Raw genomic sequence first — 18723 nt, forward strand, 5'->3', positions numbered from 1 at the left:
TCGAAACATGACCGATGTACCATGGTCAATCTTATGGTCTTTGCATTTTTTATACACTCATATGGTACCTTGCTTCCATGCTCAAAAGTCATAACTAGACAGGGGTAAAATAAAACCGACTTTGTCGATCCTCGACCTAGTTGAGTAGGACGTTGTATTGGAAGCATACCAGTCCTCCCAAAGAGCAAACAAAGCATGAAAATTCGAGTCGAATGAGAATTTCTCCAAGGTTAATGAGATCCCAACATCTATTGAATGTTGTGCATTGATTTTGTGATTACAATCTGTTGCTTCTTGCCAAATGAGCCTAAGATCCCAACAATTAAGAGAACACAATTGGCCTTACCAAATTCAATTCTAAAAAATTATTGAATGTTGTGTGTTGATGTCATGATCACAATCTGTTGTTGCTTTCCAAATCCTCCTTTGCATCGTCATCTCTATGGCTACATTACCAAAAAATCATGAATACAAAGTGGTGCTTTATATTTTCAAGCCGAGCCTCAAATTTACTACATTGTTGGAAGATTCTTTTTGTATTTTTGTATTTAATAGTTGGTGGGATATGGATCAAAGTCGGTGCATGTATAAGGCTTGAAGGCCTTGCCGTGCGTTGGAGACTGGCTACTACGAGGTGCGTGAGTGGGAACAACTATCTAGCTGCCTAGTTAAAAACCCATAGTTAAAAAATTGGTGGTCTTAGGAGGGTGTGAACCCAAGGCTCGACAACATGGTGATGGCAGGCTACTGCACAGGTTCGTGATGAAGAGAGAGAGAGAGAGAGAGAGAGAGAGAGAGAGAGAAGCTCCTCTTGCGGGGCTGCAGAAATGAATCCACACCTATATGAGCACATAATGAGGGTGGCCACACACCTTGTGGTGAAGATCAGAATTAATTCGTCACAATGTGTGCTAGGGGGGGTTGCACGCAGCCACAGTCGAAGCCTTCCTCCTTCTTTGACTTTATCTTGCCCAAGAGTGTCTGCATGCCTCATGCAAAAGCTTCTCTAATGACTCCTAAGGCTTGGAACCCCTACGATACCAGGTTAAGAGACTAGGGACTGACACATGCTCGTCTCCAGCTAGTCGTGCTAAGTATAGGCCCTTCGCTTGTGCTGTATATAGGGGTGTCGTCTCTGTCGGATTCACTACTAGAACCCATGAGTGTTGCAGAAAGGATCGGATCCTCCGTAAGGAAAATGTTCTGACCTTTTGAACCATTGTTACATGCTTGAACACTCTAAGCCAAAAATCAATAGCAACACACAAACAAAAACTGCGAACAACTAAACTGAACTTGAAGAGAGAGAGAGAGAGAGAGAGAGAGAGAGAGAGAGAGAGAGAGAGAGAGAGAGAGAGATCATAGATAGATAGATTGAATTATCGTCCACGGAGGTCAGATATGACCTATGGGACCGAACAAAAAAGCATTACAACAGATTCTGCAAAAATGTGTGGGGTTGCGGGATACATCTCAGTTAAGGATTGAGGGTCCATAAAAAAGAGAGGGCGGGGGGGGGGGGGGGGGGGGGAGATAGGATGAACAAAAACAAAAACCTATGAGGAGAGAGGTGAGGGGGAAGCCGGTTTGAGAGTTCGAAACTCTTCAATAATGGCTTTACCTCCGCGATAGACTGACCATTTCCCTGCTGTGCGCGCTTCTCGCATTTTTTGGAGTTCTGTCTTCTTTTGCTTGAGTTGAGCGGGTGTGAGATCTTCCGCAAACCATATTTTGGTATCATTAAGAAGCCTTGATTGTTCAAGGAGTTTGCTTCGGTCCGCCTTGGTTTTGAAGGTGAGGATGGCATGATTGGTACGATGCTCGTGTGCAAGAGAACTAATTGATGTTGGATCCCATTGGACCATGTGGATTACAGATTGGATGCGGGTAAAGGACTCGTGATTGAGGTCCCCTTCCCCTTTCCAATCGTTTGGAAGACCGCCAATGTGAACATTGAGGGCGATAACCTCTTGCTGTTGGTGTTCGCGTAGCGCCGATGCCACTCGATCTTCGACCTTGCGAGAGATGATCTCTTGTACTTGGTTTTTAACCTCCTTTGTGAGGAGGGAGAGAGAGAGAGAGAGAGAGAGAGAGAGAGAGAGAAGGAGGAAATCCGTACATGGCAATCAACGTAGTTTACGGAAATCTTAAATCAACCCTTCCACTTTTGTCTTTTTGGGTTAAGGCTCCTCGGCTAGTGCTCTTCAAGTTGGTAGGGGTTAGGTTTTTAAAACCCTAACCTCCTAGGCCATACTTCTCAGCCAATCTTTTTAGATTCGGCATGCCACGTCACAAACTTGTGACAGCACAACTCGACAACTCGTTGCCAAGAACTTCTCTTAGAGACATGGCGTGGACTACACGAGACCTTCGCACCGATTGCGACGATGGCAACCATTCGGACAATGTTTGCCCTTGCTCTCTTTCTTGAGAGTCCGTGTTTCAGATGGATGTCGACTCAGCTTTTCTCAACGACTTACACCTAGCCTTTGTTCATCTGGACATGCTACCTTCAAAGACTTCTCCACGAGCATCAGACATTGAGACAGCTCTTGCAGTTTGAGATTCTTGGAGTTGGATCTTGGACCACGGCACATGACATCTTTGAAGGATCTATTATCCAACTTGCAATGACACTGTGGTTTCATTTTTATCAACAACAAACCGGAGATTCCTGTTCACAGCAAGGGTACCATGGAGTTGATTCCAGATAGGGTATGCATACGTCCAAGGTTCATTATGCTCCAAAGGTGAATTTCCATCTCATGTAAGTGCATGATGTCTGCAAGTTAGGCATGGAAGAGGTCTCCATGGCGGATGCAATGTCCATACAAGATCTAGACTTTCACAAGGAGGTCAGAGGGGGCACAATGGAGCAAGGTCTCTACAGGCTCCAAGATCTTTGTTCACTTACTAGTTCTCCTACTATCACAAGTTGGTAACGTGGTAACAACAGAGATTTACGGTTTTCATAAACCTAACCCTTACCCTCCCAACTTAAAAGATCACCGGCCGAGGGGCCTAAACCCTTGAAATAAAAGCAACGTGAGCTGATGACGTGGCAAGCTGTATGAACATCGCGGAATGCAAAGGCTTGCTAACGTGGCAATGTATGGAAATCCTGAAAAACGCACTTGTGCCAAAAGGATGATCAAGTACTCGAAGGACCCAAAGTACGCAAAGTATCTGAAGAATCAACCACTTGACGAGGTTCACTCATACCAATCGAGCCTTGCATACATGCAGCAATTCGACTTCGCTTTTTCTGGAGGTCATTTCTTGGAAGTTTCCAAGGCATGAAAGGCGACATCTTTTCTCAACACTAGGACTATGTGAACACAAGCCACTTATGTGGGTATAAGAAACGTTTTTGTAAATTCTTGTTCTCATACGCCATAGAAAACCTCACCAAAAGATTTTAAGGATTTGTTCTCAAAGCATGTAAGGAGTTGAAAAAAATATATACATAAAAATTTTCATATTAAATTACTATTTTTCAAGAGCTATCTTTTAGGAACAATCGAACAAAAATTGCTCAAAAAATTTCATATCCCATGTAGACTCCTTAAAAACCTTCAAAGCACATTGAAACTTTTTTGAAAAATACATGGACGTGTATACAATGAAAATCTATGCATGTACTATTTTTAGAAAAAAGATTGTCGACTAATTTTACGCGTCAAAAACGTGTATGTTGTCATATTTTAAGCCATTTTTGCGGCTTTTTACTACTTTTTAGGGGGGGGGAAGTATTTTGCACTTTTTTGGGGTAAATGGTAAACCTAGAGTTAAAGGTAATGCACAGGCTTGGTGGTCAACCCTATTGTTACACAACAAAAGTCACAAACCATTCAAAGGCTTATGGCACACGCCAAGGAAGGCTTTGGTATGCATTCCAACTCTTTGACCTATCCCTCAAATAAGCCAATGCTCATCTCAACAAGGAAGGATTCTTTCGACGACAAAGAAGAAGGGCAAGCAACAGAAGAAGAAACACACCGGCCTGAAATTATCCGTAGAGCAACGTGCAGAGTACCATCAAGAGGGCAAGTATTACAGTTGTGGGAAACAAGGACACATCCTTGCGAAGTGTCCAAAGAAAGCACTAAGGGAGTAAGTTGAGGAAAAACCGAAAACTTTGAAATCTACACAGGAGCGTGCAAAGAAAGGAAGACAAAGGCAAACAGGTTCTAGATTTTGTGGGAGCGACCCTAGAGCAGATGGATAAGAGTACAGAGCTTTGCAGAGAGTGGGACAAAGTACGCGATCAAGAAGTCCTTGAATCATTCGACGGAGGAGACAAGGCACTCGAATTGGCCGCTCGACTAGGAATAACACTTGAAGAAATGGCACCACAAATGGATGCGGTTTTAGTAACACGGAAGCATGATGTCGCCATTATACATGTCATTGGTAAATTATGGTTGCATTGTTAGGGGCATCTAGGACACAAGGACTTCTATATCATGCCATTAGAGGGGTTTGATGTATTCTTGGGAGTACCCTGGCTCCACAAAAACCATGTCGCGATCGACTATTCGGCTAGGAAAGTAACATTGAAGAATGAAAAAGACAGAGAGATCATCCTAGATGTAAAATTAAAAAGCGAAATAGTTCCACTTGTATCGGCCTCTTGACCCAAAACCGTAACACCCCTTTTGGTATTTCTTCTCTATTGCTCTTGACAAAGGTACAACTACCAGGGAGAGCCGCTTTGCAATCTACACATGCTAGATCTTCTAGAGAGTGTCAAAGGTGCAACGGAAAGGGGTGAATCGAGTAATGAACTTGTCTACAACCGCAAGCAAACCACCTCTCCGTGACGGGCAGCCAATAGATATCGGATCTATCACGACGGATCTCCTCTTCGTCAAGCTCCTAGCGTGTACCACCCACTGAACGGGCACACGAACTCACCGCACACGATGCAACACCGAGAGGGTGTGTACACCACAAAAGAGAGAGAGCACTAGGTACACACACACACACACAGAGAGAGAGAGAGAGAGAGAGAGAGAGAGAGAGAGAGAGAGAGAGAGAGCAAGGTAAAAACGCCAGTAGAGGTAAGATCGACGTGGAGAGAGAAAACGCTAGAGAGAGGAGTCGCCGGCACACCAAACTAGCAGACAGAAACGCTAGAGATAGATAGATTTCATTATCGTCCTCGGAGGTCAAATATGACCTATGGGACAAAGAGAACATACATTGTCGGGCTCTTGCTAAAAGAGTACATGGAGAACATAACTAAATGTGGATACAACAAAATTGTGACATATGTCACTTGAGAGGGGAAGAGGAAGTGGGTAAGGGAAATGGCTTGGGGGTTTTTGGGACCCGAAACTCCTCAGTGATAGCCTTGCCACCTTGGTATATGGCCCATTTGCCTGCTGCTAATGCATCTCATTATTTTTGAAGCTCTTGCTTCTTGACTTTAAGTTGAGCGAGTGTTAAGGCCTCACTAATCCAGATTTTAGTGCCCTCGTGGAGTCTTGCTTGTTGTAGAAGCGCGATGCGTGCCTCTTTATATTTTAAGACAAGAATGCCTTGGTTGATGCGACTGTTGTGGTGAACCTTCTCGATTGTGTCGGGGTCGAACCTAGTTGGGTGAATGGCTTGGTTGAGCTTCGCTAGAGTCAGAGAGAGAGAGAGAGAGAGAGAGAGAGAGAGAGAGAGAGAGAGAGAGAGAGAGAGAGAGAGAGAGAGAGACCCAAATGCTGGATCTCTGCACTGAATAACATGCCAAAAGTACAAGGGGTTGGTCTGCATATATAGGCAATCTTGAAGTCTGCCCTACCTAGTGCAGAAATCCCACGATCCCAATAAATGGCGTTAAATGCTAATATGTAAAACTCATTGAAAGTGACCTAGGACACATATTTAATAGCAGAACTGCACAAGACTCGAGACTCTGACCCCAAGAAACCCTAGGAACGGGGGTCCCACCTCATGCCAGCCTACCGGGTGAGCAACATAGTGAAGTGCATTGCCGTGAACAGGTATGTCTATCTCAAGTACGACCAAGCACAGCCACAAAACAACCCTCACTCCCTAATCTGCTCCTGGGAGATACTCGAGTCACCACCGGACAAGAATCTTAACTCTAACACCCCCTCTCAGCTCCTGGATGGGAAACGAGTCCAAGGGACCTGGCATGAGAGAATACTGTCGCCTGTGGAAGAGATTTGGTGAAGATGTCAGCAGGGTTATTCAAAGTCGGGAGGTACTCTAGGCAGATAGAGCCATCCTTGGTCTTTTCACGAACAAAATGGTACTGTATCTCTATATGCTTGGTCTGGGCATGGAACAACAGGTTCCTTGTGATGGCTATACAACTCTGGTTGTCTGAGTACATAATGGTCGTCTGCTACGGAAGGCCCATCTCCAAAAGTGACCTTCAAATCCACACCGACTCACATGTAGCACTATAAACAGCAAGGTACTTTGCCTTTGTGGAAGACAAGGCAATTGTTAGTTGTTTCTTGCTGCTCCATGAAACTACTCCTGTGCCAAAAGAAAAGGTATAACCTGTAGTCGACCATCGTCCATCTGGATGTCCACCCCAATCCGAACACTCCATCCTCGTAGTGTCACAAGGCGAGCACCACGTGCCAATAGAAAAGAACAGACTAAAAAGACTTTTAGCACTTCAATAACAACTAAACTGAAAGAGAGAGACGACATGCGACACGGAGTGGCGGAATTCCACCCCAGAGAGTATTGGCTCCAAACCTTGGCGCCCCTTTCAGTATTTCTTTATATTGCATCAACACAGTACAAACCGGTACTCCAGACTCTGCACCTTCTCCATGAAGCATGCCAAAGAATGAGCCCTAGCCTCATATTTAAAGGCCCATGGCGTAAAAAGCAGTTTACATGAAAACCTTTCAAACTCAAAAGCTTCTGGTCCAAAAAGCAATGCCAAAAGCTAACAACGTACATCACGGAAATCCGTACAGCCTGCAACGTCATCAGCCAGCGCAAAACCAATTGAAGGGGATCGGGGAGCACCACAGACGGAGAGTGAGAGAGAGAGAGAAGGAGACACACACACGATGTGGGTGGGGAGACAGTGAAGTGGCAGCTCCCCCTATACAGTATACTCACTATAAGTATAGGGTAACAGTGGGCGGGCGCCCATGACCTGGGCGACCGGTCAAGGCACATAGGCCTTAACCCCAACATACACCGGGTTTTTGAGAAAAGCCTTTGGCAACTAGTCTTGCCTTGTGCTTTTCCAAAGAACCATCAGATTTGTACTTGGTCGTGTAGACCCATTTGACACCAATCACTTTCCGCTTGGCAAGCCATAATACCAACACCCAAGACACCCAAGTGTTGTTCTTCTTGATCGAATCAAGAAGAGGATCTCTATCCTTGATCACTCTGGACATCAAAGCATAGTAAACCTGTAGTAAGTTGAAGTCGCTAAGATCATCATGTAGGGCTTCACGCCAATCAGGTGGAAAATCCAAAGTTGTTGAATCTTGCGAAGTCTCCAATAGCCACTTTGGTAACTTGTTGGTCGAGCTCCCCAGGGGAAAAGCTACTGGTATACCTGGCTCTAACTCGGCACTACGATGAGAACCACTGTCATCTGCATCATCGGGAATGGGTGTATGCTCCTCCGAAGCCCGAGGGACAGGGGTAGGAGAAGAGGGCTCATCAAGAGGCAAATCAAAATCCGGGTCTCCAAGTATCGGCAAATCGAGGGTCGTCGTGGAAGACTTGGGAGCGGAAGCCCCCTCTGAAGGTAAAATCTCGTCGAAGAAGACATCACGGCTGAGTACAATATCCCTTTTCTTTGGATCATAGAGTCGATATCCCTTGGAAAGAGTTGTAGCCAACAAAAATCATTCTCCGGGTTTTGGGGTCGAACTTCCCCCTTTGCTCCTTAGGTACATGGACATAGGCATCGCTCCCAAAAATCCGAAAGTGGGAGACGTCGGACTTCTTACCAAAATAGGCTTCAAATGGTATCTTCTTAGGAACTGAAGAGGTTGGAGATCGGTTGATGGTGTGGACAGCCGTGGCAACTGCCTCTGCCCATAAGGACTTTGGTAAACCTTGATGCTCAATCATGGTCGGTGCCATTTCTACCACTATCCTACTCTTCCGCTCCACAATTCCATTCTCTAAAGGTCAACTGGTATTTGCAAGCTCTCGCTTGATGCCCTGGTCTGCACAAAACTGAATAAAAGCATTGGAAGTCAACTCCCCACCTTTGTCCGATCGAATAGTCTTGAAAACTTGATTGCTTTCCTTCTCCACACCAATTCTTGAAGAGGCTAAATGCCTCATGCTTGTGTTGTAGAAAATACACCTTGGTAAAGCGGCTGAAATCATCCACCAACAACATGAATTAAAGAGCCTTGCAGAGGGAAGGGGTCTGCATAGGTCCACAAAGGTCGGTGTGAACCAACTCAAATACGGCAATGGCTCAGCGTGTAGCAACCCTCTGAATAGATTCTCAATGTTGCTTCCCACGAATGCAAGTAATGCATTTCCCATGCTTACTCCCAACATATGGTAAGCTTGTAAGCATCTGCTCACGAAAAGCAAGCCAAAGAGCACCATTGTTCAAATGACCAAACATGTAATGCCAAAGACCACATATGGGTATCCGAGTTGATGAAGAAAGAGCATGGAGCCTGTAGAGTCCGTTCTCTATCGAGCCCCCTCTGACCTCTTTGCCGGATTGCCGATCCCGAATAGATATCGAATCCTCTCAGACATAAGATGAACTCCCAACTTTGGAGCAGAAAGTACCTTGGAGGTATGCATACCTCCTCTGTCGTTGGGAATGAGCTCCATGGAATCCTCGCTGTGAATAGGAATTTCAGATTTGTCGCCAATGAAAATGATACAGCAGTGTCGTCGCATGTTGGACAAAAGACCCTTCGAAGGTGTCATGTGCCGTGAGGCACCACTGTCAAGAATCCAATCACGATCATCTCGACCCGCAAGAGCCATCGTAGCCTCCGATGTCCGTGGAGAGTCCATCAAGGGGAGAATCTCCAAATGAACAAAGGCGGGTGGCTGCACCACTGCCGTCGGAGAAGTCGAAGCATCTCCAACTCGCTTTGGCGCATTCTCCAATAATGCCCCTTCTCACCACAATTGTTGCAATGTTGCTCCGCTTCAAGGCCTCACGCTCAGCATCACTCTTCTTGTCTTTGGTGTTGTTGCTTTTCTTCTTACCCTTCTGCTTCTTCTTGTTGTTGGAAGAACTGGTCAAGCCTTCAGAGCCGAACTTCTTCCCTGTATTGAACCGCTCCTCTTGGTCCAATTCCATTGGAACAATCTCGTCCCAAGAGATAGCTCCGCTTCAATCGGCCACTCATAATCAAGGAAGAATAGAAGTTGGTGTACCGAGAAGGCAATTGGGCCAAAAGCTGGATGGACATATCCTCTGAACTAATAAGCTTTCCCACATGAAGTATCTCTTATTGAAGCTCATGCATCTTGTTGATATGATCTTGCATGGAAGAGTGCTTCGCATCCATGGTCCTCAACTGCACCTCAAGGGCTATCCGCTTCATTGGAGAACTCGATCATAAAGGGAAGAAAGCCGATCCCAAATCAACTTCGCATCTTTCATCAATCATATATGGCTAATAACTGATGGTGTATTGTTGAGGATAATGAAAGACCAGATCCAAGCATTGACACGCTCCCATAACTTCGCTCCCATCAAGTCCTTTGGCTTCTGAAAGTCGCTTGAGACAAAACCTCCAAGCCCGTAAGAGTCGAAGACCGTCATCATGGTAGCTTTCCAAAAGGCATAGTTGTCTCCATTCAATTGCCGATCCGAGGGAAAGGTAGGGAGTGTAGGTATCTTGATTCATTGATCACCTACGCTAAAATAGAACTCAAACCAGTCTCCCCATTCCTCGTTGACAGTGGTCTCACCGCTACCGATCCCATCCTCATGATGTAGTTCGTCACCTCGGGCTGAATTGGTTTCAGAATCATCACTCCTCTCCATGGTGTTGGAGAATTTAGGCATGTGGTAAGGCTAGGTTGATGTAGAAGTTAAAATCTGAAAATCTGCCCACTTCAGCCGAGATCAGCCCCAAAAGAGTGAAAACAGCAGAAAAAACAGCAAACCGTCTCCTTTCGTCGCGAAAAATCAGCACCACAAACTTGCACAAATCACTGATCCAATTCGAGAGGACGTCGTGGCTCTAATACCATGTCAAAAGTGCAACGGAAAAGGGTGAATCGGGTGATGAACTTGTTTGCAACCGCGAGCAAACCACCTCTCCGTGATGGGCAGCCAATAGATCTCGGATCTATCGCGATGGATCTCCTCTTTGTCAAGCTCCTAGTGCGTACCGCCCACTGAACGGGCACGCAAACTCGTTGGAACGGAGTTTCCCTACCATTTCAGACTGGCTGAAACGGCGTTTTGGAATGTCATTCTTTTAAAACATTTCTGCTTGTGTGCGCTCCTCTTTGCGCTCCTAATCCTATGTGCTCTGCATTGCCATCTAAGGCTATCTAAGTGCCTAATGTCACATGTGACAGTGTGTGGGTTTTATGGGCTGAGCGTGTGCATTGTGTGCGTACCTTGCACGGCTCCTAGGTCTTCACGCACACCATGACAGACCCATATTGGAGGTATGTGACCAAATTGGCATGCTATGGAGGAAGAGGGGGCTCAAAAAAATGGAGATGCAACTTTTGTGGGCTTGAGAAGATGGGGACTGTAACTCGAGTGAAAGATCATCTTGGGCATGTACTTGGCAAGGATATGGCACCTTGTGAACACGTCCTAGCTGATGTGAAAATTGGCCTTACAGAGTGGAAAGCAAAACGCTTGGCTTTGGTCGGCATTGAAGAGGAGACTCAAACAAGTCAAAGTGCAAGAGAAGCAAGCCAATTGAGCTCAAAAAGAAGTCGGTTGGAGTCCACAGCAGGAAGTGCAGGTGCGTGATCCATTTCTCATGGAAAAAGGACTCCTTTGCCTAATGTTGATGGAGGTAAAAAGGGGCCGATCACTCTCCAATCTGCAAGCATTAAAGCTAGCATTCAAAAGCAAGCTATGAAGATAGCTACCTGTGAGGTGACACGCCTCTTCATAAGATGTGATATTCCATTCAATGTGGCCAGAACAAAGCAATGGAAGAGGACAATGAGGGCAGTGAGTCGCATAGGATGTGAGTGAGAAGGTCCTTCATTTGAGACATTGCGAACACGAGAGCTTAAGTAGGAGAAGATAAGTGTAGACGCTCAGCTTGATTTCCTGAAGGAAACATGGAAGAAGTATGGATGCAATATTCTTTGTGACAATTGGTCAGACGTGTGCAAGAGAAGTGTCTACAATGTCTTGATTTCTTCATGCAAGGGAACTATGTTTTGGAAGGCCATAGATACTTCAGGTGCTGGTGTCACTATTACAGGTGCTTACATCTTTGGACAAATTAAAAGGATCATCGAGGCGATTGGAAAAGAGCATGTTGTGCAAGTAGTGACTGACAATGGCAACAATTGTGTATCAGCAGGACACATGTTGGCAAATGAGTTTCCTACCATTGTGTGGACACCTTGTGCTTCTCATTCCTTGGACTTGCTCATTGAGGATATTGGCAATATACCTTGGGTAAGTGAGCTCTTTGCTACTGCTAGAAAAATGGTCAAGTTTGTGACTAAGAGGCCTAAAGCACTCGGCATGTTGCGTGCCAATAGTACTTTGGAGCTCTTGAAGCCCTCCTCCACTAGGTTTGGTTACATGTTCATTGTGCTTGAGCGTCTCATTAGAGTGCGGCAAAATCTTATACGCACAATTAGCTGTGATGAATGGCTTGCTTGGAATGACATTACTGAGTTTCGGCGTAATATTTTCGATGAATCTTGGTGGATGGAGACGGAGGCATTGGTAAAATCCCTGAATCCAATCTACACGGTTCTACACATCACCGACATGGCGGGAAGGACATTAGACCTACTCTACAAGTACATAGATAAAATTGGGGAAGCTCTCAGCAGGAAAACATACTTTCCATCGGACAAGTAAGTCCTATCTCATTTGTAGCTACTTCAAATCTCATGTTTTAATTGGCTGAATTTTATTTGCCCCTTTGTTTATGTCATATGTGTCATGCCAATCAATGTCACAAGGTTGATGAGTTGAGAGAGGTGTGGGAATCACGATGGAATTGGTTTCACAAACCAATCCATGTTGTGGCGCATGTGTTACACCCTTTATGGCATAGTGAAGACCAATTTCTGTCAGATGAGCTAGACAAGGGATTTCAAGAGTATGTGGCATAGTACACGCGAGGTGATGTAACGATGGCAAGAAGAATAGAAGATGATTTGTTGGCCTTTCGAAATCAAAGCAGTCACTTTGGTCGAGCCATTGCAAAGCTTCGGGACAGACAGCTCCAGCATGTCTCATTGTGGGAGAAGTATGGGAATTGTGCACCTACTTTGGTAAATACACTTTCTTAATATCCCACAATACATTCTAGGCTTTGCCATTAAGCTTTGCAAAACCAAGTGTTTAATGCAGTTGTCCCCCTTTATTGTCATGTGTTGTTTGCAGAAACGCCTTGCCATTCGAGTCCTCTCACAAGATTGTGTTGTTGGTCCTTGTAAGAGAAATTGGAGTCATTTGGCCCTCTTCCATACAAAGAAGATAAATAAGCTGACAACCTTGCCACTTGAGCGATTGGTGTTTTGTAATTGCAACTTACAATTGCTCGAGAAGCTTTCTGATTCCCCCGAGCCTACACAGGTCAATGTCGATACAATTGACATTGAGAGGGTGCGTGACATTCCAGATATCCCACAGCACGAGCGTGATTTGTATGCCTTGCTCTATGAGGAGGCTATTGCTCCAGCTCATGATACAAGGGGAGAGCGGCGGCAAGGAGAGTTGCTCAAGTTGCTGGCACTAGTGCAGTTGTATCTTTAGCGAGTTCAAAAGAGTCCTCTTCCTCTTCTTCCAGTGGGGTTGCAAAGAGGATGAGGCTGAGGATGATGCTTACCACTCATATTTGAGCATGATCATTCACATTATGACCTACTATTTTGATTATGGACCCTATCTTATGTTTGTAGTGATTTCAGTAATATGTATTAGACATATTAGGACTCTGACCTTTGACCGGGTTTTATGACATTGATGTTTTGGATCATGGATACTATGAGTCATGGCTTTTGACATTTTGACATGTCATATGTTACAAACTTACATGTATCATATGTGATTGTATCTTGGTTTGACTCATCACACCATGAAGTACTAGGTTCTTGTTTAAAACCATTCTAAGAAGTGCTAAGTTGTAAACCAATAGGTTTATACTGGTTTACCGTTTCTATGTTTGAGCATTAAGTTTGTAAACCATTCTAAGAAGTGCTAAGTTGTAAACCAATAGGTTTATACTGGTTTACCGTTTCTATGTTTGAGCATTAAGTTTGTAACGTTTGAATTAGGTCTTCTCATTTTTCAATTTTGAATACACATATGGCCCCTCCTATGATACTTGTTTTATGAAATACATTGTTTACAAATTGGAAATAAAAAGTGTCGTTTCTCAACCATTTATGCCTCGGGCGAAACTCCGAAACACCGGTTTTTCTATTTCTGTTTCGGGTGGTGACTATGACAGAGAGAGATCGCAAGGTATAACACCAGTAGAGGTGAGATCGATGTGGAGAGAGAAAACGCTAGTCACTGGCACACCAAAACGCTAGCAAACAGAAAGAGAGAGAGAGAGAGAGAGAGAGAGAGAGAGAGAGAGAGAGAGAGAGAGAGAGAGAGAGAGAGAGAGAGAGAGAGAGAGAGAGAGAGTCCCAGACGTTGGATATGTGCACTCCACGTCTTACTGAGCTCAACGTTGCGATCAGACTAACTCTCAGGCGTCCCATGAAATCTGGAACAAGCTCGGCCTTGGTTTTCCCTTTCTTTGCTCGCTCCTCAACCGCTTTAGATGATTCTAGTTTTTATTCGTCCTTCTACTCCTTTGGACGCTTTGCCAAAATGTGTCCGATCTCTAAGCACTTGCCTTGCTTGTAATACTCTCCCTTTTGCTCAACATACATTTGAGGGGTAGAAGATTTTTTCTTATGAGATTTCTTGGATTTATTTTTATCCTTGGAGGCCTCTTTCTCTGCAACCTTAGTCATTGGTTCATATTTGGTGCAAGGTGCAATGGAAGTGAATGTTGAACTTTGCTCAAGATGAGTGCTCCGAACTATGCTCAAGGATTTCTTTTACTAACGGAAGGGAGAGCCTTCCGTTCCTTTAGTGAGAGAGTGCAATGATCACAAACAAGTTGCATGAAAGTACTGAGACTGAGAGATAGAGAGAGAAGAATCTGACACCAGACAAGTTGTCAAACCCTCCTCCAAGGGCCCCCCTCTCGATGGCGAGAGAAGTCTATGCTATTGATTGCACAAATCTGGTACAAGATGTTGATGCAAGTTCGTGAGGCTATGATGCAATGTGGATCTAAGTGTCACAAACGGGAGCGCATAGCAATATAAAATATACTCGGATAAATAAAATTTATCACTTAATATTGAAGCCAGAGGATATAGAGAGAAATAGATAGAGAGAGAGAGATAAAGTGAGAAGATCGACACAGTACCGGGACCAGAAGATGGGCTGATCCCCCCCTGTAATAGTATCTTTATTACTAAGGAGAAGTCTATACAAGCACTTGAACCGAACGTATTACCACGTTCGTTCTAGAATAAGACTTGATGGTTTCCGGAAGCCTCAACTTCCGATTCCTAGGGCAAAACCCTATTCCAAGGAACTTCCGTTCCATATTCCAATTCCTCGAGAATCAAGGTTCTCGCCTCTGGATCTCACCTTCCAGACTCAGGGCATGACATCCCTGCAACTCTCTTTCCCAACTCTATTTCCAGAGTTTTCTTCCCGCAGAACAACTCTGCTTTCCCGGACACGAAGTCCTTACTTTGGGAATCCCAACTTCCGGATGGCAACTTGAGAGACTACCTCTCTCTGATCCGTGGATCTACTTCCCAAACTCGGGTACGAAACCCCTGGGCTGATCCGGCTCTAGTTCCTCAAAGTGTTTTTCTCCTGCAGAGGCTCATACCTTCCTCTGCTCCTACTCCCTCACTAAGAGGAAGTACACCTGCAAAAAAATACTCAAGAGTTCATAACATGAAAATCTTTACCTTCAAAGTCTCGACGCTCGAAACGCAACTCCGTTCTCGAAAAGCAATTCCCCGGAAGAGATCTCTCCATAGAAAATCCTCTCTTCCAATCCTACACACAAAAGAGGTGTGTTCTACGGTTCCTTCTCATAAATCAGCCCCGTCTACGACGTTTAGGGGCTGAAATCAGAGAAAAACAGCAGCTTGTCGGGATGGAAACACGCTCCGTAAGCACTTCTTCGCGAGGGAACTCGCGCACTGGGTCTTGGCGACATCTGGTACACTTGGGGCAGCCATGGGCATCACCTGCAACGTCTTCTTTACGGCTGAAATTTGCAGTAGCATCTCCTCCTTACAAAGATTGGTCCTCCTCTCTGAGTAAGGGCATGTGATTCTTTTATAGCTCCTAACCACGAGCACGAATAGCTGCTCGCGTAGAGATCGCGGCCGGTTTTTTTTTCTTTTTGTTGAAAATTTTATTTTTCGTTTTTTTTTTCCACTGCTCTGCCGGAGAGAGAGAGAGAGAGAGAGAGAGAGAGAGAGAGAGAGAGAGAGAGAGAGAAAACGCTGGCTGATCTGTTGCCTTATTTATCAAATGGCTGCCCACTTATTAAGTGGGCGGTCGGTCACCTTTAAAAATGGTCTGAATCTGTCATTAAAACCTTGTAAGTTAAAAACAATGCTTTCACAGTACTTCCCAGGTGTCCCTGGATGCAATCACATGCACAGTTGCAATGCAGACATAGACTTCCTCGCGAGAAAGCATCTGCTTTCCCGAAAGGCAATTCCGCTTTCTCAAAAAGCATCTGTTTTTCCTCAAAGTTTTCTCTGAATCAATCTTCATTCAAGTGCTTGCTTTTTCCTTGTGCACAATTCTAACACAGTTCAGAATTTCCTCCCGACTATGGATATTCCCTTTCCAATGCACCCGTCACCCACCTTGTGACGCATCAGGAATACCCATCACCTAGTCCTTTCCTACCAAACTTACGGTACAATCTCCTTCACGATGCTCTGTCACCCATCCTATGACGCATCAGAGATGTCCGTTCCCGGATGGTCAGATACTTCTTTCTGATGCTCCCTATCACCCATCCGATGTAACGCATCAAAAGTACCCGTTCTTGGTGGCCTTACAGATATTCCCGTTCTCAGTGTTCCCGTCATTACTTTAAATGACGCACTAGGAATACTCTGTACTCGGATGTCTCAAGTGAGAAAAGCCCTCTCACTTAAAATTCCAATAAATCATTTAGAATTATTTTTCTGTAAGATAAAGCCAATTTAGCAACATCCCTCTCACTTATAAACAGTTGTCCTCAACTGTAGAGGTCCAACTGAACTGCTCGGGGAGAAACCGGGAAATTTCCAAATCTTACTCAATGGTGAGTTGAGCTGGTCCTTTCTCAAAAAAGAACTTTAAAATTAAATAAACAGAAATTCAAACATTCAATACTTACCTTACCGGTTCATGTCCTTCCTCTAGTACCTCGAGGATATCCTTCACCAATCATCAAACTTACGCGCCATGTAAGAACTCATCATTCGCGTCTTTCCAACAGATCGAAAGTTTCCTCATCCGAGAATCTGTTAACTCAATTCCACCTTCTCAATCCCGAGAAGAATAATCCTCCTAGAAATCAATCTAGGTCTTTGCCCTTGCGCATAACCTTGCGCTATTAGTCCTGAGGATATTAAACCTCTTGTGTCCTCTCGCATAGGGCATGTCGAGAGCATTAAGCTCATGTGAATCTTCATGAGCCAGACAAAGTGTGCCATCTTACCAAAGTAAGCTCTTATTCCGGAGCCTTTGCTTTGGGTAGGCCAATTGTTCTGATCCAAAGTTTCCTTATCCGAGACTCTGTTAACTCGATTCCGTCTTCTGTAACAGACTTGGACACTCCAAGTCAAGAATCAACCGCGACAGCACCAAATAACCACTTCAAAACAATTCACAGATCACAATAGATTTGCACTGGCCCGGCGGAGTTCCGTGCCTAGAGATATTGGCCCCAAAGACTGGCGCCCCTTTCGGTATTTCTTTTTGTATTAATCAATCATCAAAGTACAAGAGAGCGGTTAGGGTTTCACTCTCAGACTCTGCGTCCAGATGCTCTGAGAAGTGAAGCCCTCACCACTTATTTAGAGATACAAGGGATGCCCAAAAGCAGAGCCCCAAAAGCTTTTTAAAATAAAAAGCATCAGTTCTCTCTCTCTCTTAGAGAGTCTTTTCTCTTTTTTTATAAAAAAAAGCAAAATTCGCGTCGCTCATCATTTTTCAAAAAAAAAAAATCAGCCTCCGCGATTTCCGGAAATCATTGAAACTAGTATTAAAACTAGAGTCAAACATTTCAAATCGGCACCAAGACAGATTCAAAATAGATACCATCCATTTCAAATAAAGTTTCAAACAAGACTTTCTCAAACAAAGTTCAAAAGTATCTAACTATAAAACAACTAGAGAGTTCATTTAGGATTTTGTTCGGACAACCGAACTTTGAGGGCGACTGGCTTGCCCTTCTGCATCATAGTGATGGTTCAGTTCCGGACTTGGAGAGTCGCATCATTCTTGTCATGCCAAGGCATGCCTAATAGAACGTCACAATTGCCCAACTTCATGATGTGGAAATCAGCTTTTCCATGATAATCTTGAATAGTCACTGGAAGAGCACCAATGAGCGGTACTACTTTCTGAGTTTGCCCTGTGGCTAGCTCAGCTTCAATTTCTCCACCCTCTGCATCATAATCAAAGTGCATCTGCTTTAAGAATTCTAGATGGATGAAGTTCTCTGTAGCTCTGGGGTCAAAGAAAATAAGGGCTTTGGAACCATTGACTTTGCCATATGCTCCACACAATTCATTTGTACTCTCAAGGCGTATGCCATAAATATCAAGAACTAGTCCAATAGCGGGTCTAGCTCTCTTAGCAGGAGGTGGCGTTGGGATTTTGTCGACCGTTGGTGCGGGCGTCCGCTCCTCTGGTCTATCAGTGTGTTCGGGACAATTAGAATGATTATGCCCTGTTTGAAAGCATCCAAAGCATCGGCCTTCTTATAGTAAGGTGTCTCGTTGTTGAGGCGTCAAACGAGGCCTTTGCGGTTGATTTTCACGAGACTCTCGAGAATTTGTTCGTTGTTGCCGAGAGTTGTGGTTAGTGGCTAGAGATTCTTCTGTGGTAAACTCTAGCTTTCCCTTCCTCAGTTTGTAGCCGACCGCGGCATGGTCCATAAGTTCTTGCATGGTAGAGACTTGCTTGGATAGACAATATTCCTGCAATGGTGATGGTAATTTAATGGTGTATCGCTCGCATTGGGCCTCCAAGGGAACAGATCTAAAGAAGCACACCGGAAGGTACACGTCGAGAAACCTTTGGTTATATTCGTCCATGCTTTCAGTGGCAAGCATTTTCAAGTTGCCCCACTCTGCCAAAATCCGCACTTCAAACATAGAAGTCATGTAACTACGTACAAAAACTGTCTTGAAAGCTTGCCAGGTCCTTGGAGCATGCGGTTATGTCGCGATTGAACTCCACCATTGAATAGCATTATCTTTAAGAAATCCCGCTCCTCCAGAAATCTTGGATTCTTC

The 18723-nt window shown here is 44.6% G+C and overlaps 1 protein-coding gene and 1 pseudogene across 6 annotated transcripts in view; both read left to right on the plus strand.

Annotated features, from left to right (window-relative positions):
• The first annotated feature begins 599 nt into the window (after positions 1 to 599).
• The window catches only part of BLOS2 (biogenesis of lysosome organelles complex 1 subunit-like protein), a 76046-nt gene continuing 57922 nt past the window's right edge, over positions 600 to 18723 (plus strand). Inside the window, exon 1 of one of the 6 annotated variants that reach the window (XM_086500512.1) lies at positions 600 to 755. In XM_086500512.1, the coding sequence (XP_086356638.1) occupies positions 731 to 755 (25 nt within the window). In that variant the 5' untranslated portion in view covers positions 600 to 730. The remainder of the gene's footprint in view (positions 756 to 18723) is intronic. The other 5 variants (XM_086500511.1, XM_086500515.1, XM_086500513.1 and 2 more) reach the window with 5 other exon arrangements.
• Positions 10106 to 14181, plus strand: LOC147425303 (uncharacterized; annotated as a pseudogene).

Source organism: Adiantum capillus-veneris, chromosome 25, assembly GCF_014529385.1.
Source record: "Adiantum capillus-veneris isolate H3 chromosome 25, ASM1452938v2, whole genome shotgun sequence".
Classification (NCBI taxonomy): domain Eukaryota; kingdom Viridiplantae; phylum Streptophyta; class Polypodiopsida; order Polypodiales; family Pteridaceae; genus Adiantum; species Adiantum capillus-veneris.